Genomic DNA, 23,429 nt, shown 5'->3' on the forward strand with positions numbered 1-23,429 from the left:
CCATTGTGACCCCCAGAAAGGCCACAGATACCTCTGAGGCACCGCAGTTGCCTCCAGCCTAAGGACCTCTTGAGCTCAGCCCATTGCCACAGAATCCAGGGCTCAAAGGATTTGAGATTTGACAGAGAACAATGTCAGCCAATTAGCTACCTTGTGCATGGAGCAGCCATGTCCCGGGTGGCCCCAGGTTCCCTCTGGAAGTCAAGTGCAGCTTTGCTTATTTGTTTAAGCCATCCACCATCCAGTTATTAGATCTGAATTCATCTTTTAGGGTCAGCTTTGTTGTAGATTTAGGATGTGGCCCCAGGGCAAGGTACTCTGAGAAACCCTTACCCCATCCCAGACGTGGTCTTCTATCATGTCCAGCTGGGGAAGGGAGAAGTGTGTGTGTGTGTGTGTGTGTGTGTGTGTGTGTGTGTGTGTGTGTGTGTCTGTCTGTCTGTCTGTCTGTCTGTGCGCACTTTGGAACCCAGAGTCTTGATTCTCTCTGGGACTGGGATTGTGAACAGTTTGCGAGCCAACCAATATCAACCCTAGAAACCTAACTTGGATCTTTGGGGAGAAGTGTGCATGCTCTTCCCTTCCAAGCCACCTCTCCAGCCCAAACTTCACATTGTTCTAAGACTGGGTCTCTTACTCCTATTTCCCCCACCCACCACCCACCACCCACCCCCGCAGCCACCGCCACAGTTCTGGAGTTCTGGAGATCAGCTTTGATGTACGGCTGCTGAGAATTGAACTTGGGTCTTCAGACTTGTGCCACGAGCACTTACTTACTGAGCCATCCATCTCCCCAGGCCCCGGAAGAGCTGCTCTTGTTTGTACTAGATCATTTGCTTAGAAAAATCTCCATGAAGACCCCAGGCTCAGTTTCTGCTCCCAGGAGAAAGTCCTGCTCTCTAGTCTGCCCTGAGGGCCAAACACGGGACTCTTGGTGCACCTCGTCCAGTTTTGTGCAGTGCTTTAGCAGGGCCAGAGAGCCCATCTAGTGGCCAGGGCAGAACCCTGTCCCTGGCTGCATCTGGTCTTCAGCTCAGGAATGTGAGATTGTCTTGTTAGTTTTTGAAGTAACAACAGTTCCTGCCTAGCTCCAAGAGTGGCGCTCCCTCCCACTTTTTGTTCTGTTTCAGGTTTTTTTCCCTGAGTTGTTTGTTTGTTTGGTTTGGTTTTGGTGTTTTGTTTTATTTTGTTGGCTTTTTGGTTTGGGGGGTTTATTTTTGGTTGGGGGGGTTGTTTGTTTGTTTTTGTGGTTTTGAGATGGGGTCTCAAATGTAGCCTGGCTGTTTCACTCTATAGATCTGATGAACTAGATGACCTTGAACTCCTGGCTAGTCACCTGCCTCAGCTTTCTGAGTTCTGGGATTAAAGGTGTGTGTCACCACACCTAGCAGGCTCCACCTTTTTCTTACACCCTGACCCTGGAGTCCATGCTCCTTGTCTTGATTTTCTTCCAGATCCTATGAATCCACTCTGTGTGTTAACACCAAGGACCACAGCCCATTGGCCAGACTCTCCCAAGGCTTCTCCGTCGTTACAGTTTACCACAGTTCTGAGGCCTGTCTTTTTTTTTTTTTCTTTCCTGTGTGAGGACAGACTCCCTTCCTCCATGTAGCCTTAGCTTACCTAGAAGTTGCAATATAGTCCAGGCTCGCCTCAAACTCACAGAGATATCTGTCTACATCTCAAGTGCTAGGAGTAGAGGCCTGTGCTACCACGACCATTTCCATTAACAGGTAAGGACACTGAGGCCTGAAGGGTTCGTAGGCCCACTACCACTTGAGATTCCCATGTTGCAGAATCTCGACTGGGTTTGTGTCCAAGTTCAGCTGGCCCTCAGAATTTCACTAAGGTAGGCTCTCAACAGGGTGGACATCTGTATGCAAGAGTTTCTGCACCTGTGGTCCTGGCTGACATTGGCCTGTTCCTCAGTTGGCATCCACACACTCTCTTGGCCCAGGGTCTTCCTCTGGGCCCTATCCATGGGCCCTTCTCCGCACCCTCCAGTTGGAAAGAGCTCTTCCCCTTACTCCAGGCCCCAGCCTTGGTGTTGCTGGGCTTGCATGCTCTTGTTTTACAACCCTAGCCTGCTTCCTTCAGCCCTCTCTTACCCAGAGAGGTTTTCCTGCACTTCTAACCACCTGCCTTCTTGGCCTTGGAAGCCCTTGCTCCCACCCTCTCTCAGGCTGTGAATGGACAGGTTGCTTCAGATGCTGCCCTGCCCTCCCCTCCTCACACGGAGGGTGCCTGAGTGTGTGCATCCTGGGCAAGCACTGGGCCTCCATTGTAGTCTCCCTGGCCTGAGCTGAGCCTCCACCTTCCCCCTTCCATACAGAGCAGAGCCTAGTAGAGTGTGGAGGGGGTGGAGGGGCATAATATGGTAATGGAGACCCTGTTAATTGCTTCCAAATGGCCAATTGCAGCCGTTTGACTAATTGGTCTCTTCCAGCTCCACCTCCCTGCCTGGACACCTCCAGACCTGGCCAAAGCCTGCTTAACACTGCTCCCAGGGCCTCTGCTCCGGAAGTTCCCTCCTCTGATCTCTGGTTCTTGGGCCCACCTCCAGCCCTTACACCTACAGAGAAACTCAGGAGAGGAGAGGCAAGGGAGAGCACCCTGTGATATCCCTGACTTGTGGCCCCAAACTCATTCTTGACTCCACCACCAAAAGCAGGGGAAAGAGACCCATTATGCTTGCTGGGTGCTGACCTGGGGCCACTGTACCTCTGAAATCCTAAAAGCAGCCCAAACCAAGCTCAGAGAGGTGAGCTAACTGGCTCAGCAGCACACAGATGGGGGGTGGGGGTGAGGGCCAGTCTACTGGAGTCACCTGTCATCTGGAGGCATCTGCCCTTTGTCCTCAGTAGGCTAGGACTGACTTAAGCATCCTTCATTTGAGTCCCTGGGCCTTTGCCTCTGGTACTGCATGGGTGCTACTCTAAAGCCCAGGCTCCAGTTCAGTGGAGCCTTTCCTGCTTGTTGTGGGGACCAGCCAGACACCCTCCACAGGTGCAGTGGTGCAACATGGGAGATGAGGAAGGACCACACCAGGGTGCAGGTGGACTTTTTCAGCCAGCCTAGGACCATGAATGGCAATGGTGTGTCTTCATACACAGTACAGGTAGGTTCTAAGTCCCATCCACACCCACATGAGGTAGAGTGAACTCTCCCCAAGTTCAACGGCTACATCCTGTGGGCTCTTCATCCCACATGTTCCAGTAGCTCTGAGTAGGGAAGAATGTCCCTGTCCCTATGGAACTTGAGCCTACATGTGCCCAAGAACAGTAGGCGCTGCTAGATAGTGACTGTATCTCTTCCCCAACATGCTTGAGAAACCTTGGGGTGGGTTCTGCCCCAGATGTAGAAATGGCAGTTTGGGCAACAGGTCAGAAGGAGGGTCTCATTGCCCACCCTCACAGTGGCATACTTCCTCCAACAAGGCCACAGCTCCTAATAGTGCTTTTCCCTGTGGCAAGCATATTCAAACCACCACAGTGCGTGTGTTTTAAAATTTATTTTTATGTGTACGGATACCTTTTGCCTGCATGTAGGTGTTTATACCAGATATGTGCCTGGTGTCTCCCTAGGCCAGAAGATAGTGTCAGATCTCCTAGAACAGGAGCTACAGACATTTGAGAGCCACCATGTGGGTCCTGGGAACTGAACCCATGTCCTCTACAAGAACAGCCAGTGCTTTTAACCAATGGGCCATCTCTCCAGTCCCTTTCTTAGATTTGTTTGTTTTTAAGACAGGATCTCAAGGCCGAGGCCAGCTTCAGATCTACTTTGTAGCCTTGACCCCAGGATTCTGCTTCCACATCTCCAGGGCTGACATGCAGCAGGCCTGTTCTAGCACACCTGGCTTCTGCACTTCTCTTGGCCAGGCACAGGAAGGTAACTGGATCCAGATGCCCTCTGGATTCATTTGTGACATCTTAGGAGCTTAGGTTGGTCTTCGAGACACAGGGCTGTCCCCTGTAAAGCAGGTTCCATCAGTGACTCCAGGGTTTTAGCAGTTCAGTGGCGTAGTTTTCAGACTGCTTAAGATTTCTCAGGGGCTAGGCGTGGGGCAGAGACCCTGCAGACCCTGGCTAGAACAGAGGCCCTGGGAGACAGTTGAGGGTGCTCAGCTGTGGAGGACATGTGCATTCAGCATGCTGAAGAGGGCCTGCTACCCTAAATGAGGTTCTCAGGGTGGAAAATGTCCCAGTGTGTGCTAGTAATAGCTTCTGTATCGTGGAGGTCCCCCCACCCCAACACTTCTCAGGATCTCACATCAACAAGGGCTTCCCGCCAGACTCCTCCCAAGAGCTCAGGATCAACTTAGGAACCAATGTTGTGACCCATGCCACAGGGTCCTGAGGCATGCCTGAGGGTAGTTGCTGGCCAGGGGACCGTTGGAAGCACAGGATGTGGGGTGGGACCTTTTCTGATACCTCAGGAAGTCCTTCTTCTTTGAGGCCCTTGGCAGATAAGGAACTGAGGTCAAGAGCTCAGGGTCCAGGGAGCTATTCCCTGAACCTGGACTCCCCCTCAGCCTGCCAGGTGGGCATGCGGGCGCCATTGTGGGATCTTCTTTCCCTTCGGTTCTGTTGCCCTCTGTATCTCCACATTCCTCCCCCTCTCCACTGCTCTCCTCCTTCTTTCTCTTCAGCCAAATCTGTCATCTGCCTCACCCACCTTTATTTCTGTCTCTGCCTAGATTTCCTGGGCTCTAAGGCTCTGTGACTCTATTGTCTCTGCTCCTATCTGTGCAGTCCCCTCTCTGGACCACCGCTGGGATAGACCACTCCCACTTAAGGTGTGCAAACTTCCTGTGCTACCTTCTGGTCAGTTAGGTAGCTTCGAGCTTAGAGTCCCTGGGCCGTTGGGCCACAAGACTGGACGCCTGAGGACCGCTCTGCGGTGTGAGAAGCGACCTGCACGAACCCAACCCCGGGCTCCCCACGCACCGCCCTCCGCAATTGCTCTGGATTAGGCGCCGCCTTTCATGAGCGTTTGTCAGCTAGACTTCCCCGCAAGTTGTTTGCGCAGACATCAGTCATCCACAGTCCCATTGTGCACCCAGGATTGATGTAAGGCGGGAGGGGGTGACAGGGCCTGGGGGCGGTTGCCTTTAGGCCTCGCTCTATAATTTTCCGAGGCATAATTGGTCTGGGGGCGGGGGCGGGGCGGGGACCTTTCAGAGGCGGGAGGGGGCTCAGGGCGCACGGCGGAGGAGCGGCGGCCCGACGGCTCTGGCCCGGGAGCTGTGCGCAGGCGACGCCCGGCCTGAGTCCCGCGCCCCCGCCAGGGACCACGGCCGCCTTTTGTTGTCAAGCGCCCTTTCTTCAGAACTGTGTTCGGCAAAGAAACACGACCCCCATTCCTGGGTGAAAATTCAAAGTCTTCTTTCTCCATCTCCCTCTCCTCTTTCTTGTCTTCTCTCCACTATCTCTTCCCCTCTCCTGCTCCACCCGTCCTTATCTCCATCTCCACCTCTCTCCACCTCTCCCTGTCTCCCCTCCTCTTCCTCCCTCCCCTGTCTCCCACCTCTTCCCGGTCCCCCTCTCCCTCCCTTCCTCTCCTAGCCACAGTCGAGCCGGCCTGGCGCGCGGGCGTGTGCTCCCAGCGCCGCGCCTTCGTGAGACCCGCGCTGGCGCAGCAGCCGCTGCGGGCGGGCGCGATGCCGGGATGGGCCTGATCTGGCTTCTGCTGCTCAGCTTGCTGGAACCCAGCTGGCCAACTACGGGGCCCGGGACGCGACTACGACGCGATGCGGGCGGCCGTGGTGGCGTTTACGAGCACCTCGGCGGGGCGCCACGGCGCCGCAAGCTCTACTGCGCTACCAAGTACCACCTCCAGCTGCACCCAAGCGGCCGCGTGAACGGCAGCCTTGAGAACAGCGCCTATAGTGAGTGTTCAGGTCCGGACAGGGAGGGGAGGGTGGCGGAAGAGACCGGAGGGCTCGGTCCCCTGCCGCCACGTCCTAGATAGAGGCAGAGCTGAGGTCAGTCCGAAGACGCCGCCGCGGTCCCAGCTACCGAACTCAGCAAGCTGCCCCGCCCGTCCCGCTCCCCCAGGAGCTGCGCGGGAGGCGACCCCGGTTCTGACACGTTTCTATTACTCAATGAAAAGCCGTTGGACAAGGATTTATCGCCCTCTTTATTGTTTTGACGACCCCGGGGTGCATGGCCAGTCCCTTTCGTTCTCTTTGCTCTCAGCCGATGCGCGGAGGACACTCCACTAGGCAGAGCTCGGTTTCCGCAACGCGGCATCTGACGACAGGCTTGTCCCGCGTCCTGCGCCCTGCAAGAGAGCGCGACAGGACAAACAGGCGTCCCCTCGTGTTCCGGATGCTGCTGACACGCACCCACAGCCCGCAGCTCGATCATACCCAGGGCCAGTTCCCGAGTATTGCAGGGTTTGGCTTCTTCAGTTGGGTACCCACGAGCGGAGCTGGACCAGGAGCGTTGCTCGCTGCGTGGGAGGGAGGCCGCGCAAAACTCACCGCGCCCGGGGCGCAGGAAGCCGAACGGGGGGCGCGGGCGGCGGGGGGGAACCGCAGCTTCCTCCTGCAAAGCCGCAGCCCCGCGGGGGCGTCCTGGGGACTAGACCCTGTCGGGCCTGGAGCGCGGGGCTCCTCATGCGCACCACTCCCCATTTGCTGGATCCCGGGAGGTCCCAGATGTAGAGGAGGGGCACATTCGCTGCCACCTAGGGGCACTCAGTCTGGTGCTCGTCTGGCGCCAGCTGTAGAGGCCTCATCCTGCACCCCTCCAAACCGTGGCTAGGGCAGAATCTCAACTGAGTCCGGTAATCTGGACCATGCTGGGTCCCAGCGGCCGCTCCCTAGAAAGGGAGTGAATCCTCGACCCACTATCCCGGGGGTCTTTGACCTCCGCTCCCCTCCCAAAAGCACTATACTGTTCACGGCAAAGGCTGGTAGAAGTTTGGTTGTTTTTGTATTTTGTTTGTTTTGTGTGCCACAGTGAGTGTGTGGAGGTCATTGAGCCACTAGCTGGAGTCTGGTCTCTACTTCCATCATGTGGGTTCCTCGATCAAACTCTGGTGATCAGTCTCTGCAACTTCTCTGTCATCTGCGCTGAGAGATTGTTAACTTTTGTACCTACTCTTAGGCCTGGGTGAGCCCTGTCACCTTTCCTCAGCACCCAGGCCCTTTTCTGTGGCAGGCTACCTCTCAGCACACATCTTTGGATCACTTGCTGCCAGTGGGGGGCTGGGCTGCAAACCCTGGCTTCCCTAAGAGTCTTGGCCACCTCCCCTTCTGGGTCTCCATCTGCTCTGGGGTTTGGATCTCCCAAACCATTATGTGTGGCTTAAGTTACTTGATGCTTGCGAGACCGAGGCATTCACAAGATTGCACAAAATACAGACTGGGTCGATCTGTCCAGGTTGCACCCAAGGTGCATGGCAGGGGCAGAACATTCCCATCATGTCTTCTCCTGAGGTTAGGATTAAGGTCTCCCGCACAGTGGCAGGATGCCCCTTTCCTTACCACCTGCTCAATGTTTTCTTCCTACCAGGACTTCCAACCAGACCTGTCCCAGCTTCCTGAGCCTAGAGGGGGAAGCTGGCTCAGGCTGAGGTTCTGCTTAGGTTGAGACGTTGATGGACTCTTCCTGACTCTTTCCAGGCATCCTGGAGATTACTGCGGTGGAAGTGGGCGTGGTGGCCATCAAAGGGCTCTTTTCTGGGCGGTACCTGGCCATGAACAAGAGAGGACGGCTGTATGCTTCGGTGAGTTCCATTACTGGTGGGCAGGTGCTGATGGAATAACCATCTGGCTTGAGCATCTGATTGGGGGACAGAAGAGGACATGAGAGATAGACTTCTTAGCCCCCAGGTCATGCCAGACTCAAGCTCGTCCAGATCCCTCCTGGGCTTCTGAGTGCCTGCCCAACACAGACTTTAGGTGCTCAGGAAAATGCCCTTTCCACCTGTCTGAAGTCAGTCTCTTTCTCTAAACGTCGAAATGATGGAGACAGGAAGTGAGCATGGCAGCAGGGTCCCAAACCTCCATGGTGTGAGTAGCCACCATAGCTGCAGTTGAGGGAGAGCAGGTCATGGCAAACCTGCCCTGCATCTGTGGAAGGAGGAAGGCTGGTGCTTGGCCTGTTCTTCTCAGGGTGGGAAGGCAACAGTTGTCTGGCTTAGCAGGAGACTGGAGAAATGGCTGTCAGTCTAGTACTGGTTGCACAGCATGAGAACCTGAGGGTCTCCAGCACCCATGTATCAAAGCCAGGATAAAGTGTGGTCATCCCAGGGCAGGGGGAGGAGGCAGGATGGCTTTTGGGGTTCCCCAGCTAACCTAGCTGAATTGGCCTCCACGCTCCTGGATGGGCAACAGGAGGAGCTCAGGGGTCTCCATTCTCCTGACCTGAGGTGTGACAGAAACACACTCTTGCCTGAGTGATGGGTCTTAGCTGCTGCAGAGCTGGGCTGGTGATTTCCCTGACTCTTAGACTCTGTGTCCTGACCCACTCTAGTGAGTGAACTCAGCTGACTTTACAATGAACCTGACTATCCCCCAGAAACTCTGCCTTAGGGTGAGGTTTTGGGTACACTCAATGACAGATCTGCCCACAGGGAAGAACATGATGGGGGGCATGCCTGTGCTCTCTTGGCTTCAGGGGAGCAGGGATGATGAGGTCAGGGGTCCCACTGGTTGGAGTAGAACTTTCCAGATAACCCATCAGGGATGGTCCTACAGACTTGCAGACAGGTCCCAGCTTCTTTCAGCTGCTGGCTGGTGTCTAAGGCCTCTTCCTGTAGACCTGTCCCTGGGTGTCCTGGGTGCGTAATGTGGCTGCCTATGTGCTATATCCATGGGACAGTGACATTCCATAGTCAATCCCCACCTCCTGGAAGTCTTCGACCACAACTGCCCACAGCTCCCTCTACTGTAAAAGCAGGCTGAATGAAGTCAGCTCATCCTTCATGACAGTCTGTCCATTCATTGTCTATCATCCATCCATCCATCTATCCACCCATCTACTCAGCCTGCCATCTATCCACCCACCTACACACTCAGTCATCTACCCACACCTCCATCTATACACTCGTTCATACGTCCCAACCTATCATCCATCCATCTATCCACCCATGTACCATCCTTACACCCAATTATCTAACCACTGATACATTTATTTGTCTATCCACCTACACAGTCACTCACCCACCCAGCAACATACCTAGCTACCCATCCACCTATTACATCCACCTGCCTGTTCAGCCACTCACCAACACATCCATTCATCCACCCTCTGACACACCAGCTAGCCAGCCACCTCCAGCATGCTCTGTCTACCACATACCAAGCACTGAGCCAAGTGCAAGGCTGCAGCAAAAGGGGATAGTGGAAGGAAGTCACTTGGAGCAGGGCACAGACTTGGACAGGTTGGATAGCCAAGCTGCCTAGACAGTGGCAGGTGTGGACTGCTGGTCCAGGCAGCCTTAGGAGAAAGGGAGGCATTGGGGAGATGTAGCCCCATTGACATCATGGCTCCAAGGCTGTTGACTGTGGCTTCTGTCTCACAGGATCACTACAACGCAGAGTGTGAGTTTGTGGAACGGATCCATGAGCTGGGCTACAATACATATGCTTCCCGCCTGTACCGCACAGGGTCCAGTGGGCCAGGAGCTCAACGGCAACCTGGTGCCCAGAGACCTTGGTACGTGTCGGTGAATGGCAAGGGTCGGCCACGCAGGGGCTTCAAGACCCGCCGCACACAAAAGTCCTCTCTCTTCCTGCCCCGAGTGCTGGGCCACAAGGACCATGAGATGGTGCGGCTGCTGCAGAGTAGCCAGCCACGAGCCCCAGGAGAGGGCAGCCAGCCCAGGCAGCGGAGGCAGAAGAAGCAGAGCCCAAGTGATCATGGCAAGATGGAGACTTTGTCTACCAGGGCCACTCCAAGCACCCAGCTGCATACAGGTGGACTGGCTGTGGCCTGAGTGGCCACCTGGAAAGCCCTCTGAGACCAACTCCAGTGGGCACCCAAGATTCACTTGGAGCCCTGGCCTCCCCACCCTTGTCTTTGGGCTGGCTGCTTGGGGGACCAAGAACTTGCATGCCTTTTACAGCTTTCAAAGAGCAAGTGCCAGCTGCTAAGGGGCTTGAGTCAGAGACTCTGGAAGACTCGAAGTTCAAGATGTATGTGGAGTTACATGAGAGGGAATTCTTATTACAGGGGTCATCCTAATCCCGGATGGAGCCCAGCCAATGGCAGTCAGTCCTGGCAACCTGAGGCAGTGGACCGTGGAGGGGGCTGTGATTCACACATTAAAGGTGTCTTTCTGTCTTGCTATTTAACAGCTGGGATACAGACTTAGCATGCCCTGAGGCTCCAACTGAGATATTCTGTGGAGGGTGAAGAAGGCAGTGATCTGCGGGCTTCCCTGCAAGGTGTCAGACTGGCTGTGTCCTGAGAAAGGGCTGAGGTGCTACATGCAAGCATGTGTTTGTGGGTTCTTATGTCTGCAAATACCCACAAGCATGTGTGTAGAAGGGTGTTGGTGTATTCCTGAGAACATGTGTGTGTGAAGCATGCACACAAACTGGCCCTGAACTTTTGACTTCCAGGCCTCTGCCTCTCTGCGCGCACACACACACTCGCACTCCTGTATATGAAGCGTATATGTGTTTCTCTGGGAACTGTTTTTATCAGGTGAAGTACTTCCTTTGTTCTTGCTACCCACCTCCAGGGCTCCAGGATCTCCAGACAGCCAACCCTAAGACAGGCCCAGCTTCCTCTGTATCTCTGTGATGAGAACCTTGGCATAGAGCTGCCCTCACCCTCGGGATAGGGCTTATGTTCCCCGGAACGAGCCAGGCACCTCAACAGCTCCTGGGGAGGAATAGGGGACTGGGAAGTGTCTGTTGGCTAATATTTAAAACTGACCCAACAGGAGTCTGGGCCACTTCGGGGATCTGTCCCTTGCCCTTAGTCAGAGGCCAGTGGCTTCACACTGGGCGTGGGTTGGGAGGGAGGCAGGAACATTCATGTCCTGCTCAGTTCCTATCTACCATTTGACCCTGGTTGACACAACACAACCTTTTCTGAAAGGTTTTGCTAGATGTGAGTAGCTTACAGAAGGCCATGCAGGCTCAGGGAAGGCACCACGATAAGCCATTAGTGTCCTGATGAAGAAATTTGGCTGTAGGCTGGGACACACACACGCACACAAGCCCCATGGGGAGGCACATAGACATTCAGAGCATTCCACCAGTGAGATTCCATGTGGACCTGGGGGCTAAGTCAGGGTGAAGCTTCCACAGCTAAGTGGCTGGAGGCTGCCCTAAAAGCTCAGGAGGCACCGCAAGCAAGCCTTGAAAAACCTTACCCACCAGCTTGACCTTAGACTTCTGGCCTTCAGGCTGTGACAATACATTCCTGCTGTTTAAAGAACCATATGGTTGGTGATGTTTTGTTTGTTTCTGGTTCTTTTGTGTTGGTGTTTTTTGTTTGCGGGGTGTGTGTGTGTGTGTGTGTGTGTGTGTGTGTGTGTGTGTGTGTGTTGCAGTGCTAGAGATAAGATCTGAGGTCTAGAACATACCACACAGGCCATTGAACCACACCCCAAGGCAGCTGTGACATTTTTGCCAGCTTCCCTAGCACCATAGTACCAGGTATTGGGTAACCCTAAAAAGAAGACCCCGTAATGCAGGAAGGTGGGGGGGGGGAGCAGGTCAACTCCCAGACTCAAAGTCATCCAAGGAAAATTCTGGATCTTTGTGAGTTCAAGGCTAGCCTGGCCTATATAGAGAATTCCAGACCTTCCAGGGTTCTGTTGAGAGACTCTATCTTAATTTTTTAAAAAAATCTAAGGAGGAAAGAGGAAGATACTAGCCTGGTACCACTGGCCTCCATGTACACACACGTGAGCACACACACACACACACACACATAAATGCATATACCACACACACAGGGAGAAAGAAAAAGGGAGGGAAGAGACAGAGGGAGAGAGAGAGAGAAGAGAGAGAGAATTTTAGAATTTCAATCTCTCCAAGATGGGCATCAGCACCTCTTTGGCCCCTGCCCTTTTACCTTATGACCCCCGACCCTTGCTCACCTTCACCACTAGAGCCATGTTTGTTCCCAAACTCCTTTGCACGTGCCAAGGGCACTATTCTTCCCTCTGTTTGTCCCCAGATTACCCACTTCTCAACATTCACTTCTGAGTGCACTGGGCTGTTTAATCACTGAGTCCCTAGAACTTCTGCTCTGTGCCTCCAAGCCTGGAGCTTGTGACATGATTGAAATACTTACTCATAAACAGTGGGGGTAAAGGTGCCACAGACTAGGCTACTGCTTGCTGTCACTAGAGGTGAGAAAACCTGCTCAGAGAGTGGTATGTGGTTTTCCTGAGGCCACACAGCCCGTGAAAGACCTACTGGGCAAGATCTGGGGACTCTAAAGCCTGTCCTGCTACCTGCATGGTGCCAGGAGGAAGACAAGGGAGCAGAGCCTAGTGGCAAGAGCCTGTGGCTGCGTGTGCTGCTGTAAACTCCCAATCCTAACGCTGGGGTAAAAGGCAGAGACAGGGGGCTGGTGAGATGGCTCAGTGGGTAAGAGCACCCGACTGCTCTCCCGAAGGTCCGGAGTTCAAATCCCAGCAACCACATGGTGGCTCACAACCATCTGTAACAAGATCTGACTCCCTCTTCTGGAGTGTCTGAAGACAGCTACAGTGTACTTACATATAATAAATAAATAAATCTTTAAAAAAAAAAAAAAGGCAGAGACAGGAGGATCTTTGTGAGTTCAAGGCTAATCTGGCCTACATAGTGAGGCTCAGGTTAGCTGGGGCTGTATAGAAAGACCCTGTTTCAAAAACAAAACAGGAGAGGAAAACAAACAAACAAACATGAGCTGCATGAGACTCCGAGGTCACCCCAAAACTGTGCCAGGAGACAAGATACAAATATAAACACCAGCAGTGCCTACAACAGGGAACCGGGAGACTGTAAGAGGGTGGGGCCCTTTCCAGGTGAAGAAAATGTTCTAGAAAGGGCATCAGTGACAGGGCAGCATGCTCCATATAAACTCATCAAGGTCACAACTTAGACAGAGGGACTGTGCAGGCTGTTTTGATGGGGACCTGATGCTGGGACTCGAGCCCAGGTTGGTCTGAAACTTTTGGCCATCCTCCTGCCTCCAACTCCAGAGTATCAGGATGATAGGGGTGAGCCCTCATGCCTGGCCAAGTTGAGCGCTTCCAGAGTTGCATCTGGATAGGTCTGATGTAATTGTAGGGACTCCCAGGTCTTCCTGTGACAGTTCTGTGGGTCAGGACCACCCCATACAGTACTACTCCCTTCCAGCAGGTGGCAGTGGTCTCGGGGATGAGCTCAGGTGTGGAGCTAGCTGGGGGTGTTACTGTTTTCAGGCGAGGACACTGAGGTCTTTGCAGGTGATGGCTACCTGGGTGAGTCATGGCTGGTCACCCCAACAGGCTCAGGATTACCCACGATGGCACAGACACAGGAGTAGGACCTGGCAGGGCAGATGCTGGAGCCAGGAGAACCAGGTCAGGGATACAGCAGGGGTCCACTCTTGCCCATACCTCAAGGTGGTGGCTGAACTTGGAAGAACAGTGGGGCTGGAAACATTTTCCACGCTATGCTGTGGTGGCTGACTACTTCAGTTTCCCCGGTGGGACAAAAGGGGAACTGAGGCCCAAAGAAGAGAGGCTGCTTGCTTGGAAGTGGGGAAGGCAGGGCAACGGTCAGGCCCACTGTGGGCTCTAGGCCCCTGCTGGCTCACAGTGTCTCCTATGGTGCTCAGTTTCCTGTCTTGGACACTGACAAGCATGTCTGGTCAAGCATGGTGGTACAGGCCTATTGTTTCAAGACTGAAGACTCAGGAGGCTGAGGCAGGAGAATGAGTTTGAGGTCAACTTGGACAGCAAAGTGAAATCTGTCTCCAACCAACAACCAACATGGCTCTAAAAGACAGCCCCCTACCCAGGTTGTGCTCCCCAGATGGCTCTGGATATAGTGCCAGTGCCCCGAACTGCTTGGCAATGGTTGCCAGCCTTCCTAGCCAGGAACCCCTACTTTATTTTAATTTATTATTTATCTATTTACTTTTATAAGTACCCTTAGCCAATAAACCATCCCTCTAGTCCCTGTTTGTTTTGTTTTTTTTTTAAAGACAGGGTCTCACCATGTAGCCCTGGCTGGCCTGGAACTTGCTACACAGATCTGGCTAGCCTCAAACTCACAGAGATCCCCTGCCTCTGCCTCCCAAGTACTGGGATTAAAGGAGTGAGCTGCCACACCCAGATATGAATCCCTATTTAAGCATACCCTAATGCTCATGAACTCAGTGGGCAGATGAAGAGTTTTTGTGTGAACTGGGGCTTTGCCCTTATCATCCTGTGTGTTCTCCTGGTGACCCTCAAGCTTGGCTGCAATGATCCCCACTTACAGATGAGTACACTGAGGCATTGGATAGGCTCTGGCAGAAGGCTGGATCTGAGAGACCCAGAGGTAAGACTGCTCCATACCCATTAGGGCCCAGAACATTCCTACCTTTTTCCTCTATATTTGTTGTGTGATATCTGCTCAGCTGTGGCACAAAACGGCTGCTTAAGTCAAGCTTTCTTGGTGTATTGCATTTCTGAGCCTACCAGGGTGATGCTGTGACTGCTGGCACTGTGGCCACCTCCAGCATTAGATGAAGCTGTCTCCAGATGGTGGGGTAGGCCTGCTCGCTGCCACAGATAATACTCTGCTTTCCCACCCTCCACTAAGCACCAGCTCCATGCACCCTGGAGGGTGCCAGAGGGAAGGGCAGAGCAGTGTGGCCCACACCATCCAGACATCAGCAAGAGAGGTAAAACCAAAAGATGCTTTTAAAGTAACATGGCAGGGACAACAGATGATGCTCTGACCAAGACCATGGGGGTTGGGGGTGGAAGTGGACAGCATCCAGGCTGAGACCCAAAGGACAAGAAGACACAATGAGCCAGGCAGTGGTGGTACACGCCTTTAATCCCAGCACTTGGGAGGCAGAGACAGGCCTGATTTCTGAGTTTGAGGCCAGCCTGGTCTACAGAGTGAGTTCCAAGAGAGCCAGGGCTACACAGAGAAACCTTATCTCGAAAAACCAAAAAGAAGACACATACAAAGGCCCTGGGGGTTGAGGGGAAGACCTGGCAACAAGCTGCAAGGCCCGATCATGGTCTCAGCATTTTGTCCCCAGTTTGGCTGAGGCTAGGTACAGAGCTTACTCCACACCATGCTCCCCACACGCTGCCTGCTCTTACTGCTTTCCTCGCTGCTGCAGATCAAAGGAACATGAACACCAACAGGATTTGCCTTTTGAGCCCCAGAGCCCTGCTGAGGGTCTGCAGGATTATGGGTGATGTGCTGGGTCTCACTGTGTATCCCAGGCTGGCTTTGAACTAACTCTCGAAGTAATCCTCCTGCCTCAGCTTTCCGAGGCGGTGATTGTGGCAGATGTGAACTTGGTTGGCTTTCCTGTGCCAGCAACACATCTTATTGGCTGACATGGTATTAGTATAGTTCGCCTGTGACCAGTCTCAGTATGCCTCAGTTTCTCTGTTCACTGAACAGTTCCCTGTTCACTCCCCCACAACCTATGAGGTGGGCAAAGCCCAAATGGAGAGTCACACCTTTCATCTAGGCACTCTGGCGGGGTAAGCAGGAGGATCCAGCCAGTGCCACCCTACTTTATACAGTGAATCTGAGGACAGCATGGGCTGGCTACCCGAGACCTATTTTTAGGTTGAAAAATAGGATCAGCAAGGGTATGGAGAGGAGGCCCAGTAAAAAAAGGGCGCAGAGTTCCTAGCACCAGGGAAGAGTAGCTCACAATGACCTGTAACTCCAGCTCCAGGGAATCCAATACCTTCTGGCCTGTGCAGACACCTGAATACCTGTGCGCATACATGCACACAAACACGCACACATACATATCAGCAAAAATAATAAAATCTTTTTTTTTCTTTTTTTGGTTTTTCGAGACAGGGTTTCTCTGTGTAATCCTGGCTGTCCTGGAACTCACTCTGTAGACCAGGCTAGCCTCGAACTCAGAAATCCGCCTGCCTCTGCCCCCCCAAGTGCTGGGATTAAAGGCATGTGCCACCACATCTGGCTTTTTTTTTTTAATAAAATCTTTAAAAGTAAATACATGGCAGAGCAGCCAGTGTTTGTTGAATGCCTAAGTCAATGTTTGCATCCAATGTTCCCCAGATTCTCAATCTGATACCATCGCAAGCCCAAGACACAAAAGACAATGATCTCAGGCCTCCTTGTGTGTAGGGGGCTATCCCAACCGATTGCCATCCTGGGGGGGGGGTGTCTTTAAGGCTCACAGAGCTAGGACAGGTTGCCGAGAGCTCATGCCTACCCCAGGTCAGTCCCACATAAGTCGATGTTAATGAAGAGGCCAGAATATGAAGAGAGGTGGCTACGATGTCTCTGCCTGCACTAAGAAAGGCTGGACGTTGTCCAGGACCAGGTCAGCAATGATTGACATCTTAACAAACTCTAGAGCCTTAGATGGAGTAATGTTGTGTTGGGGGAACCTGGCTCTCTGATCTCAGGGGATCCTGGTCCATCTCTGAGACAGACACTTTTGTCCACAGACAGAGCTTCACAAGTGACCCACACACGGGTGACCAGCTGGGCAACTCTGGCACCCCTTCTGGCTGCCCCGGTGATTTCCCAAGGATGCAGGAGGGGCTGTGTAGCTGAACGTCCTCTGAGAGCCATTACAGCCAACCAGGCTTTATTTTGGCTTTTACAATAGGTTTGCTGTCAGGATTTCCATGAGTCTCTCAGAGCTCCAGATGCTGGGTCTGTATTTAACTCAAATGAGTGGCAGAGAAGCCACTGGCCTGGGCAACCTGGTTCCTGGGGTGGGAGGTGACCCCTAGGCTTGGAGCAGCTATTTTAGAGGTGGCTGCCATTTGGTCTTTGCCAAAATAGTTGAAAGAAGACCCCCAAAATAGCATCCGGGTCTGCCCTGGCTTAGACGGCATCACATGCAGGCTTAGAGCAGGCGTGTGGCCTGTCAGCAAACAGGCAGCAGAGACTGCTTGTCACCCAGGCCAGGGGCCTAGGAATGGCCTTTGGGCTGCCTCACAGGACCAGTGTCCCTAGCCCTGCAGGGTGACATCATGGAGGAGGAAGCATAGAAGAGCTGACCAGGTCCTGAGAACCCAAGGAGCTGGGGCCAGGCCAGATGTCCTTAGAGGCCCCCAGGCTTTGTGGAGCCTAGGTAGTTTCCTTCTTTTTAGATCATGGTTCTGGGGAAGGAGAACATAACCCTTCCCTTAAGGGGACAGAAAGGTCAGGACCTCACTCAAGGTGTGAGGTGGAGTGTCTGTCACCTAGCAAGGCTCCTTGAGTCTCTGAGGTTCCAGTGAAGGCAGGGCAGTACGGTGCCCAGGGCCCGGGGAAAGCCAGTTTCAAGCCAGATTCTGGAAGATATTTTTTCTTTTTTTAAATTTGTTTCTTAAAGTTTGGTTTAGTCTGTTGTTTCTTTGAAACAGGGTCTCACTCTGTAGACTAGGCTGGTCGAGAACCACAAAGATCCTCCTGCCTCTGCCTCCTGAGCACTGGAATCAAAGGTGTGCACCACCATCACTCCATCTACCTATAACTTTAATCCGAGCACTTGAGAGGCAGAGGCAGGCACATTTATGAGTTCCAGGACAGCCAAGGCTACACAGAGATACCCTGTCTCAAAAACCCAACCAACCAACCAACCAACCAAACAAACAAACAAACAAGGTACAGGCCACTGCAGCAGGTCATATGTGCAGGCATAGGCATAGTGAAGGCAGATGTCCCCAGAGTCCAAAAGAGGTAGTTGGCATCCCTGAAACTATAGTGACCTTTGTGAGCTGTCATTTAATGTAGGTGCTGGGAATCTGACTTCGATCTTCTGCAAGAACCACAGAGCAAGTAACAACTAACCCATCTCTGTAGCTCTCTAGAGGGACTTTTCCAGAACAGGTGTGGCTTAGTGAGGCCCCACTTTGCCAAATTTACTCAGATCCTGCCTCCAAGATACCAGACTGGCCCTGCACTAGCAAGTGTTCCCTCCCCTCTGAATGCCAGTCCCCTCCTCACCAGGAGGGGCCGTAAGGTTGCTGGATCAATGGGCCAATGACCCTGGCATGGATGGCTGAGTCACCCGGTAAGTCTCTGAGCTGGATGACAGATCACCAGGTAAACTGAGGCCCGGAAGGACCAGGTGTCTATGGAGCCCTCCTCCCATGAGCTGTGAACATACTTGGCCCTTGGGCTGCTCCTAGGGATATTGGTGCAAGAGGCAAAAGCAGGGAAATGGGCAGGTGACCTTGAGCTGTTCCAAGGCTCCCACACAGAGCACTCAACCCGGCCCCAGAAGAGCTTTTGTGATGGGGCTCTGGAGGACTTCTCCTAGTCTCCTGCGGTGAGCCTGCCCAAGGGCAGGTCAGTCTCTTCCCAGAGGTGAAGGTGGGATGAAGCCAGGAAGGGAAGGTTCTCCAGCCCCACCTGCTGTTGCTGAGCAGGGCCCACACCTTCTACTGTCGGGAGACTGAACAGAGATATACCCTGAGGGGCTTTGGAGAGAATGGCTGTAGGCTTAGGAGTTCCCTTTTCTCCACTCTCCCTTTCTGGGCTTCTTTCTTCCACTTAACACCCTTTCCCAGAGGGCTGCCTTAGCTGGCTGTAGTTTGGACAAAAGTATTCTGTGTCCTTGCAGCTTGCCAGTGTCAGACACCCTAGTGCAGAACCCACAGAAAAGACACTGCACTGTCCCTTAACAGGGCCACCTTCTTCTTTCTTTCTTTCTTCTGCTCAGGTCTAGGAGGGCCCCAGGAAGGAGTGGTGGATACTCTTAGTGTCCCTCATGGGTCCCAAATGAGTGCATACATAGACAGTCCAGAGTCAAAAAGAGCAACACCTGGAGCTCGTGGTCCATCCTTCAATGCCTGAGGAGAGGGGAGGTCTTTGTCTGCACTGTCAAAATATTAAAACAGGCCCCTACGGCTGGAGAGATGGCTCCGCAGTTAAGAGCACTAACTGCTCTTCCGGAGGTCCTGAGTTCAATTCCCAGCAACCACATGGTGGCTCACAACCATCTGTAATGGGATCAGATTCCCTCTTCTGGTGTGTCTGAAGACAGCAACAGTGGATTCACATACATTAAAATAAATACATAAATATTTTAAAAAATACTGATTAAAAAAAAAAAAAACAGGCCCCTAGGGTCTCTGTTCAGGGACATTAGTTAGTTAAAGAAGCAGCGCTAAAGCAGAGGGCTAGTGCATAACACAAGAAGCGTGGGGTTCCACCCCCAGAACCACAAAAATGGGATTGGAGGTTTGTGCCTGTCATCCCAATACTCAGAAGGCAGAGGCAGGCCTTCAGGAGTTCAAGGCTAGCCTGGTCTACGTAGTGAGACTCAGTCAATAGAAAGATAGATAGGTAGACAGATAGACAGATAGATAGATGGTAGAGAGATAGATAGATGATATAGATAGATAGATGATAGATGGTAAATAGATAGGTGATAGATAGATAGATAGATAGATAGATAGATAGATAGATAGATAGATAGATAGATAGATGATAGTAGATAGACAGGTGATAGTAGATAGATGCAGATGAGATAGATAGATAGATAGATAGATAGATGATAGTAGATAGATAGATAGATAGATAGATAGATAGACAGACAGACAGACAGACAGACAGATAGATACAGTTAGATGGGTAGATAGGGAGAGAGAGAGAGAGAGAGAGAGAGAGAGAGAGAGAGATGGATGGTGGATGGGCTGGCAAATGGCTCAGCCTGTAAATGCCCTCTCCATCAGGCCTGATCCCTTAAGCCCACCTGGTTTTTCTTGGTAGAAAGCAAAAACTGACTCCCACAAGCTGTCCTCTGACCTCCACATAAGTACCATAGTATGTATGTGTCTTACTAAATACAAATTCTGCAGTCAAACTTGGTGACTCGTGCCTTTAATCCCAGCACTCAGAAGGCCAAGCTCTGTGAGTTCAAGGCCAGTCTGGTCTACAGAGCAGGCTCCTAGGACAGCCAGAGCTACACAGCAAGGCCCTGTGTCAAACAAACAAAAGAGAAAAGTTCTAGAGAGGTGGGCTTTGTCATTAAGAGCACTTATTACTCTTGCAGAAGACTGGGGTTCAATTCCCACCACCCACAGGGTGGCTCCATAACCATCTGTAACTCCAGTCTCAGGGACTCCAAGGCCCTCTTTTGGCTTGCAAGGGCTTGCACACACACAGCGCATACATGCAGACAGACCCACAGATACAATGCTAATGCTGTCTGCTCAGCATCTATAAATGAGGTGCTCTGTTCTGGAAATCACTGCATCAAATTCCATCCCTACTGTGAAGTTATGGAAAAATTATCTTCTACAGTTTCAGTATTTGGGTTGTGCTAGATGTTATAAAGTTTGTAGTAATTTATACTAAAACTTGGATTTCAACTTTGGATGGTGCAAGGGAGGCCTGGAATGATGGGAGGCTGAGGCAGGAGAATTGCTATGCGTTCTGGGCCAGTTTGAATATCTATCTAAGACTCTGACTCAGAAAAAGAAAGGAAGGGCAGGAGGTTAGGAGGAGCCACTGAGTCACGTGAGTCAGGTCTCCATCTGATGGGGCCAACCTGTCTCATGACACATTTCCCAAACCCTACCTGAGAATGATTTATAGCTCCAACTTTACAGTAAACCAGTGGGGCTCAGAGAGAACAAATGACTTCCCCAAAGCCACACAGCCCATCAGGGAAGGATGGGGCTCAGCTCATCTGCACAGTCTCTGCTCTGGAACCTGAGAATGCTCCTCTAGGCTGGGGAAGAAGTCATGCCAGCCAGGAAAATTTGCAGGATTTTGTTTCTGTCCTTCTTCCTTCCCCATTTAAGGAAGAAAAAGGCAAAAGAACCACGCATGGCAGGATGTCACTCCTAGCCAGAGCCCTGTCTGGAACCTTCCTTGGGCTCCAGGGCTGGGGTCAGGGTACACAGTGATCAAGTCTGACCTTTAAAATGACCTTTTCTCATCCCTCCGAGGTCTCCCAAGGCTGTGAGCAAAGGAGTGGGTGGGTCCTCACTCCTACCTGCCCTGCCCCACGCCCTTACACACACATGCCAAAATCCCATCTTCCCCTGATCCTGTGCCCATAGCATGAACAGTCTCTTTGGGTCTCCAGGAGAAACTAAGGGCCTCAATTATAGGCTTGTGGGGAGAAACTAGAGAGGGAGAAACCACCCCTACACTGTGCTGCTCCCTGTCTTCCTAGTACAGCCCCTCTATCACTGAGACCAAGCTGAGGACTTGAGTTCTGAAGGCATTTCCAGGCACATTCATGTGGTAAATGGAGACCAGGAATTCAGGTTTTATATCCCCTTTGGAAAGACTACACATCCACACTCCTCACTGGCCCTTCCCAATACCTCCACATCTGCCCTGGGACACCCCACTCCTCACAGGGCTCCCCACATCTGCCCTGGGACACCCCACTCCTCACAGGGCTCCCCACATCTGCCCTGGCACCCCTCCATTTTTCAGGCACCTGAAGTCCCTACTTTCTAAAGGCCATTCTTCTACCTCAGGTCTTGCTCTAGGACTGTCAACATGGATACTCTGTAGTAAAGACTTGTCCCTTCCAGGACAGCCAGGGCTATACAGAGAAACCCTGCCTTGAAAGAAAAAAAAAGAAAGAAAGAAAGAAAGAAAAAAGAAAGACTTGTTCCATTGATGGCGATGGCCTCTGGGCAAAAGATCTCAGCTTTGCTTACCACTATTCTCTGAGAATGGAGGTGGGGAGAAGGACACCCCTTTCCAGCTTTGGGGAGTCTCTCCTGGCCTTGGGGTCTTTGATTTGCCTAAGGATGGGGGGAAGGACTGGGTGTCACATCTGTGGCCCATGAGTGAGGTGGTGGCTCCTGGTGGTCTTGTCACCTCATGGGACTTAACCCCCTTCAGGCCTGTACAATGTTCATGTAGCAGACACGGTTTCAGGTCATTAGTGCAGGAGGAGAAACTGAGGCAAGGACAGACTGGCTTGGAGCCTGCCTTAGGCACCCAAAGGCAGAATTGAATCCCGTGCTGTTACTACTAGCTAGCTCTTTGACCTGTGACCTTGAGCTAGCCGTCAAGTGCTGTGCACTGAAGTAAACAAACTCTCCCCTGCCATGAATAACAGGACACCTGACAGAGCTTGGCCAGGCAAAGGCAGTGACAAGCCTAGCTAAGTTACCCACACCTAGCCCAATGAATTTACCTGGAAAGAGAGCTTTAGAGTTCCAGTCACCTGGTCCTCAGCAACTGGGAAAGGTTCTGAGTCTGTACAGTGTCTGGTTCTGAATTCTTCTGTGTCCCCCAGGCACACCAGAAGGTAGATCAGAACCCAGAGAGTCAGAGGGCCAAGAAACTGCTGCTAAACCGCCAGGCAGTCGGCCTGGGCAGGCAGGTGAGAAGAGTGTGGAACATGTGGCACATGTACAGGCAGGGTGTGCCTGCATCCCTGGTATCCTGCCTTTTCTAGAACCAAGCACAGAGGGACCCATTTAGGTCTTAGAGAAATCTGCAAACAGACAGGTTCAACATCATCATCTGACAGGTGAGCAAGCTGAGGTCCTCCTCTCCGATGCCATGGGCTTCCAGCATGATCCACACACCTACGCCTAGGGGATTCTGCTTCCCTGAGCCACAGTCACAGGAGCTGCTATGGTCGTTCCCTAGTGGGGACCAGCACTAGGACAAAACATGGCAAAGAAACAGAAGGCCATTTCTGGGTACGAGAACTCCATAAACAGCAAACCTTTAATCCCAGCACTCAGGAGGCAGAGGCAGGCAGATCTCATGAGTTTAAGGACAACCTGGTCTACAGAGCTAGTTCTAGGACAGCCAGAGCTACACAGAAAAACCCTGTCTAGAAAAGGAGGAGGAGGAAGACCTTCATAAGCATAGGAGTGTGATTGCCAAGAAACAATAGTTATTTTATTTATAGACAGAGTTTTGTGTAACCCAAGTTGGCTTCAAGCTCTGTATGTAAGGAGGGATAGCATTGAACTTCAAATCCTCCGGCCTCCACCTCCTAAATTCTGTAATGGTAGCTTAGCACCACCACACCCAACTTAATATATTGCTGGGGATTGAAGCCTGGGCCTCCTGAGTGCTAAGTGAACATTCTTCCAACAGCCCCAACCCCAAGATACCTTTTTATAAATGTCCTTAGCCAGGTTAGGTGATGGGGGTGGGGGTAGGGTGGCGGTGGAGGCGCACACCTTTATTCCCAGCACTCAGGAGGCAGAGGCAGGTGCATCTTGGAAATTTGAGGCCAGCCTAGTCTAGGACAGCCAGCTAAGACTACACAAAAACCCTGCCTCGAAAAGCTAAAAAAACACCAAAACAAAACAAAACCCAAACTTTT

The 23,429-nt window shown here is 52.3% G+C and overlaps 1 protein-coding gene across 1 annotated transcript, besides 6 other annotated features; it reads left to right on the forward strand.

Annotated features, from left to right (window-relative positions):
* Nucleotides 3,898-5,583: a promoter, noted in NCBI's record as "BamHI/NaeI promoter fragment". NCBI's record gives the evidence for it as "EXISTENCE:reporter gene assay evidence [ECO:0000049][PMID:1647813, PMID:8265348]".
* Nucleotides 4,714-4,752: an enhancer, noted in NCBI's record as "PS4A". NCBI's record gives the evidence for it as "EXISTENCE:reporter gene assay evidence [ECO:0000049][PMID:10358083]".
* Nucleotides 4,714-4,752: a protein binding site, noted in NCBI's record as "PS4A". NCBI's record gives its function as "positive regulation of promoter activity" and the evidence as "EXISTENCE:protein binding evidence [ECO:0000024][PMID:15082719]".
* Nucleotides 4,714-4,752: a protein binding site, noted in NCBI's record as "PS4A". NCBI's record gives its function as "negative regulation of promoter activity" and the evidence as "EXISTENCE:protein binding evidence [ECO:0000024][PMID:11504872]".
* Nucleotides 4,714-4,752: a protein binding site, noted in NCBI's record as "PS4A". NCBI's record gives the evidence for it as "EXISTENCE:protein binding evidence [ECO:0000024][PMID:15082719]".
* Nucleotides 4,714-4,752: a protein binding site, noted in NCBI's record as "PS4A". NCBI's record gives its function as "positive regulation of promoter activity" and the evidence as "EXISTENCE:protein binding evidence [ECO:0000024][PMID:10358083]".
* Nucleotides 5,575-10,311, forward strand: Fgf3 (fibroblast growth factor 3). The gene is made up of 3 exons (NM_008007.2): nt 5,575-5,890; nt 7,634-7,737; nt 9,538-10,311. Exons 1-3 carry the CDS (start codon nt 5,671-5,673, stop codon nt 9,949-9,951), a joined length of 738 nt encoding a protein of 245 aa, NP_032033.2. The 5' UTR covers nt 5,575-5,670; the 3' UTR covers nt 9,952-10,311.
* Nucleotides 10,312-23,429: the final 13,118 nt, after the last annotated feature.

This window comes from Mus musculus, chromosome 7, assembly GCF_000001635.26.
Source record: "Mus musculus strain C57BL/6J chromosome 7, GRCm38.p6 C57BL/6J".
NCBI lineage: Eukaryota > Metazoa > Chordata > Mammalia > Rodentia > Muridae > Mus > Mus musculus.